At 52.5% G+C, this 5,540-nt stretch overlaps 2 protein-coding genes across 2 annotated transcripts in view; one reads left to right on the forward strand and one right to left on the reverse strand.

The window, feature by feature from the left end:
- Positions 1-3,378: 3,378 nt before the first annotated feature.
- Positions 3,379-4,201, reverse strand: PHACADRAFT_251128 (uncharacterized protein). Its single transcript, XM_007392757.1, has 3 exons — positions 3,918-4,201; positions 3,646-3,849; positions 3,379-3,587 (listed from the first exon to the last, which is right to left on the reverse strand). The coding sequence occupies exons 1-3, from the start codon at positions 4,184-4,186 to the stop codon at positions 3,503-3,505; spliced, it is 558 nt and encodes a 185-aa protein (XP_007392819.1). The 5' UTR covers positions 4,187-4,201; the 3' UTR covers positions 3,379-3,502.
- Positions 4,202-4,658: 457 nt separating this feature from the next.
- Positions 4,659-5,540, forward strand: part of PHACADRAFT_251129 (uncharacterized protein) — a 4,509-nt gene continuing 3,627 nt past the window's right edge. Inside the window, exons 1-2 of the mRNA XM_007392758.1 lie at positions 4,659-4,755; positions 4,817-4,935. Coding sequence (XP_007392820.1) covers positions 4,711-4,755; positions 4,817-4,935 — 164 coding nt within the window. The 5' untranslated portion in view covers positions 4,659-4,710. The remainder of the gene's footprint in view (positions 4,756-4,816; positions 4,936-5,540) is intronic.

Below are 5,540 nucleotides of genomic sequence, written 5' to 3' on the forward strand. Positions count from 1 at the left end.
TCACTTGCTGACAGATTTATGTCAACACACACAGCTTCCATAATGCGCATCTCTTGCGCTCAGCCCTTCCTCGATACTTGACAAAGCCAATTCCCCTGTATCCGGATCGATGGGCCAAACATAAGGGGCAAGCAAAGCGGCTCCGAGAGGCTAATGCGGGTAAGAAGACACAAAAAGCCAAGGCCAAGCAGCTTGAAACAAGGAACCAGACCGCCAAGGCTGGCTCAGCACGGTGGCATCCTGTTACAGCCATGGCAAGTAGACAGAAAACTCAGCAGACCATCGTGATGCCGCCTGCCGATGACCAAAGTGACGTATCAGAATACGACGATAAGTCAAGCGATGAGCCGGAGGATGTGGATGTGGATTTGTTAAGTGTAGCGTCATCGGACGCAGAACTCGAGGAGAGTGGCGGCAACAAGATGGGGCTCTCAGATGATCACAACTCAGACACGGAAGAAGACCCTGAGCCTTCTCGCAAACGCAAGAGAGCATGACCGCATCTGTATTTATGACCGTGGTATATACAGGGCGTTGTTACTACATGCCGATAAACTCGATTTGAAAAGCATAAACTTCTACATTATCTTCGATACATGAGTTGTACAAACCATGCGAAAATAATCGCAATCCTTGGGCAGGTATCCAGCTGGACCTGTTGGGTGACTGTCGTGTGACCCACTACCTGGTGACCAGATGAGCTACCACATGGTAGCCAGACCTTACCGGCTGTCTGGTAATCATACAAGAGAGACGCTTCAGCCATCTGATCGCTCGGGTGGCTCACGGTTTAGGCGCGGGTGTGGACTCTACCTGGGCGAAAATTGGCGGTGTAGCACAAGTCTATTGCACTCAGCTCGCACACAGAGAGAAGTGGGACGTCCTTCAGGCCACCAACGCAAATCCGACAGTAGATAGATGCCTTGGGGTGAATTTCGACAATGACATGACAAGTGCGAAGGTATCGGAATGACCTGCATCTGGCCTGCCGCTATCGCCCAGATGCAGGTGATAGCTGGTGGGCGGGCGATGACAACGGCGCCAAGAGTGCTTGTCGTTTTCGTGACAGCGGGACCAAGCTAGCGGTGTGGCATCATCGGTTTAGCAAGGGCGTGACTTCGTGGCTTTCAAAACCGAATGTACGCGCGTGTGAGCAGGAGGCATAGGGCAATGTTGGACCCATAGCCACTCTGACAGTGCGGCCGCTAGATATGTATGGTTCAAACAGAAGTTCAATATCAGGTCGTGCAGGGGTGCAGGTTGGCGTTGTCGGTGTCGTGAGGCGATGAAATGGAGGCGAAGTTTCGGAACGATCAGCTACTGGTGTCGGTCCCCATATATGACGGTGTCCTGGGCACATATAAGACTCAAGCAAGCATCAGAGCATTACGTACCACTGCCCACCAGCCCGTCTCAAGCTTGAACTCGTCGCTCACCTCCTCAACATACAGCTTCTTGTCAAAACTGCCCGCCCAGCCGCAACTCCGTAAATCCAGCGTAGCTCAAATCAGGCACCGTGGAATTGTACCGCCCAACGTCGGTGAGGCGTTGCTCGAGCGTAGCGTGCTGCTCTTGCCTTCCTGGCAACGATTTGTCTCGTGTATTGGCAGAAGGACGAGGTGTAACATTAACGCGTCGGCTTCAACAAGTGACGAAGAGTTGAGAGGGCAAGTCTGCACAAGGAACATAAGGCTAGCTGGAGGAAAAACACTGGCTGTATACGTACCGTCGGTCAAGGATACACAGGCTGTGGAAGGAAAGTAAGAGGAGAGTGGATGCCACTGAATGACGTGGGCGCTCCGACAAATATTGACAAATACTCACGTGACGGCGTCGCGGACGCGACGCGCGATTCCAATAATCAAAGCATCGCCGCTTACAAGTCCTGGGCTCAGCGCACGTCCTGCACAGAACACGATATTTTCATACATACATACACTTTCGTGTCTTGCAGGATATAATATAATAGCAACTGGAGGTCATATAGTCTCGACATCACGCGTCACATACCGACGACAGCTGCCCATCGCATTCTCCATTATACTGACGCGTTAAGCCAAGTGTATGAATGTTACCACTATCAAAGTGCCCCTCCGCATTTCAAAAGCTCGCAGTGAGCCGCTTTTATCAAACTAAGCTTTAATCGGACACCTGTGCGCGCTCAGCGGCTGGCACTATCGCTTTCCCTGTTCCATGAAGGTTCTGGCCAGCTATGTTTTAGCATTGCGGCCACGGCAGGGAAGAAGAGCGTCATGGGCGATATAAGAAAGGAGAAGACGTTGTAGGATCTCTGGAGGTACGCGGGTCCGGAAGGCTAAAGACCATATCAACAGACCCATTGCTAATAACGGCATGCAGCTGACCAAGTGTACAACAGTCTGTACAACAGCTTGGAGAACCGATTACGGCGTGAGAAGGGCACATTGCTGTTGAGGGACTAACATTTTTATTGACTAAGCACATCGCATTTCGAAGATGCGACGCGAACCATGGCGTCTGCGTTGGCTGGTCAGATTGTGCTACACAGCCTGCGAGAAAAGCTATCGTGTATGGCTGGTGAGTGCCAGAGGGATTGCAGCGCATCTCGTGTCATCCCAATTCGGGCATGGCGGCCGCGACAGCTATATCTTCTCTCTTTAGCGCGTCTGCGACTAGGGCCCTGAAGAAAGTCTGTGAACTAGAGATGCGACATGAGGTCACAGTACGTACCATTCAGGCTAGAACGTTCGTCTGACGCCAATCTACAGCCAAAGAAGGGTCTGGTCCTATCAGCTGAGTATCAGCTCAAAGCAAAAAGTGCGCAGGCAAGGCACAGCCCCGCACCGCCCATATTCAGGCAAGTCTAGAAAGTGAATGGCGACGCCGAACGATTCGGAATGACGGCATGCAGAAAGGGCGCGGTGGGACAACTCTTGGCCGCTGGACGCCCGTAAGTATGATGTCTGTACGCGGAATACCGGTACCATTGTAAAGGAAACATGGACTTTGACCACGTCGGCGACGATATTGACGACGACGAAGGCAACATGAGCGATACTGGCTCTTATCATGACTTACCCTGCGCAGCTTGCGAAAGTGACCCGTTGCCGTCATAAGCCCCGCAAACTAAGCAACATGGAGACTCTGTACTGGGAGCTCGGCAGAGCGAGTCTAAGGACGCAACCAAGTTGTGTCGCCTAGTTCACTCAAAGTGAAGAGAATAGATAACAAGCAAGGAACCACGGAAGCGATGTTCGTGCTACCTTTCAGCTGAGTAGCCTCGACGAAATACAAGCCGCAAGCTTGGCCCGAGCGCTCTCAGCTACGCTGGCGCCAGCTACGGGCTGTCCGGGGTCCACTAATATTAGCTGATTTTCTCCTGCCATCGTCCACATCGTCAAGAAGGCAGTGTATGGCAGCAGCAATCCAAGTGAGTACACGAATAAAGTCCACCAGATAGCAACAATTACACAAAATAGAAGAAACACCTATTCTAGACCCCACTAAGAGCCCGTGACGTGGTTTATCCTCGGTTTAACCTCCCGAATGCCACCTCGCCCACCACGCTACCCGCAATGATAGAGATGATATAGCTAGCGTTGAACGTCCTACACGCGTATAGAGTATAAGCTTCCGTCACCCCATAAGCAGGAAGCAACGACGTACATCGCAACAAGCATGAGAAGATAGTGCAGCGTTGTATCAGCGCCATTCAGGACACCGCGGGCGAGCTCGTTGGAAAGTATAAACTTGTTGTGCGGCGCCGCTGGATAATCCACGGCCATTTCCCCAGGTTCGCCTCCCTTTGATATGCTGGCTCGATCGTCTGACATCTCACTATCGACGCGCCTCAGAACCAAACGGCGGGCACTGCAAAAGATGCAGCCAGAGTACCGGTCAGCAACCGCATTTGAAAAGGATGTATCTCGGCGACATACCGTGCAGTACAGCGCATTTCTACTCCTCTGCGGAAAGCTCGGAGCCAGCAATAGAAGACGGAGATGAGGAAGAAGATCAGGCAGGCACCAAAGATAGCCTCGCCCGAGGACGGGGCAATGGTGTCGAATAGGACAGTGTCGCCCGGAGTGAAGTGTAGATACATACTCATCATGGCCATGGACATCGATGAGTCTGACGCTGTTGAGTTGGACGACATCGTCGAGTTGGAGCCCATCGAGCCGCTGTCGGTCATGTTCATCGAGTCCATAGCGCTACACTGGCAGGGAAGGGGGGCCTGGTTGCTTTCTGGGCGAGCACACATAGTTATCAGAAGTTATCAGCTGCCCCGTTCTATGGGCGGCAGAGGTACTCACAAGGGCCGCTCGGCCAAACAAAACAGGGAAAAGGTTTTGTTGCCCATGTCTCCTGGCACGGACAAACCCCGAATCTAGATCCCGTAGATCTCAGCGTCGATTTCAATGCATGCCAGAGTAGCTAGTTGCATCAGCATGTCGCGGCCCTGTTTTCTTTGAAGGTTTAGCACTGTTTGCTGCGCTAATTCACTATTCCGCATGTAGACCCAATGCGCTTGCGGGGGGACGATACTTAGGCTTCTCGTCCGCTCTGCGCTTCTTGTCCTGCCTGGGCTGTCTTCGACCGCAATTCCTCTCCCTCACTAACTCTCTCAGCCCATCGCAGGTACTCTTCAAGTTCGCCATGGGCAAGATTTGGTTGGAGCGCCCCATCCTCTGGCACTCGTCTCGAGTACCTTCAGGATATGACTACTCTATGATGACCCCAGAGCAGATTGCTCTCATCGGGGAGCGCTGGCACGACGTACGTGGGCCGTCTTCACATTTCGACAAAGAGGATCATGAGCTGACGGCGTTATGTTTAGTGGTACACCGCGGACTGGGACTACGGCCTGACCACAGTCGAGTTTTTCTGCGCGGGTATCGGCACCATGATGTTGCTGTATCTCGTCTCCCTCTGGCGCCACCGGGCTAGTGCGCGCAGGTTGGTGGTCTTCTCCCGCTCTTTTAGCGGCTGTGACTTATGAATCGACTATTGTGCAGAACGAGATCCACTCCTTGCGCTGCGGGTGTTCTGGACAGAGTCACAGCCGCCTTTCGCTATGTCACCTCTATGCAACTACGCTATAAGCCTCTGGGCTATTACTCACCACCCATGGGCTCCGTTGTCGGCGTTGCGGGAATTTTTACCTTTGTCATGGGTGCGCTACATCTATTCACAGGTTCCCCTAGATTTTGCGTTGAACGTTGATTTTTCAAAGCGTTTGCTCTCGCCGTTCGCCCGTACTACTGGCCAAACTACCAAATGGGACATAGCCCCCCGCTCGCGACCCGCTCTGGCTGGATTTCTATCGCTATTATGCCGTTTATGATGTGCGTCAAGCTCTTACTGTACCAGTTTTTCGCCGTCTGATTGCATGGCTTGCAGTGCCTTTGCCACTAAGGTCATTACGTCGGCATCATCACCGGCGCATCACACGAGAGGCTTCAAGTATTCCACCGGTGGTCAGCCCTATTAATGTGTAAGCAGCCCCGCAACTTTCTTCGCAGCGAATGGTGCTCAGAGAATTTTCTTAGATATTACTTCTC

This window comes from Phanerochaete carnosa (genome assembly GCF_000300595.1).
Source record: "Phanerochaete carnosa HHB-10118-sp unplaced genomic scaffold PHACAscaffold_3, whole genome shotgun sequence".
NCBI classification, from domain to species: domain Eukaryota; kingdom Fungi; phylum Basidiomycota; class Agaricomycetes; order Polyporales; family Phanerochaetaceae; genus Phanerochaete; species Phanerochaete carnosa.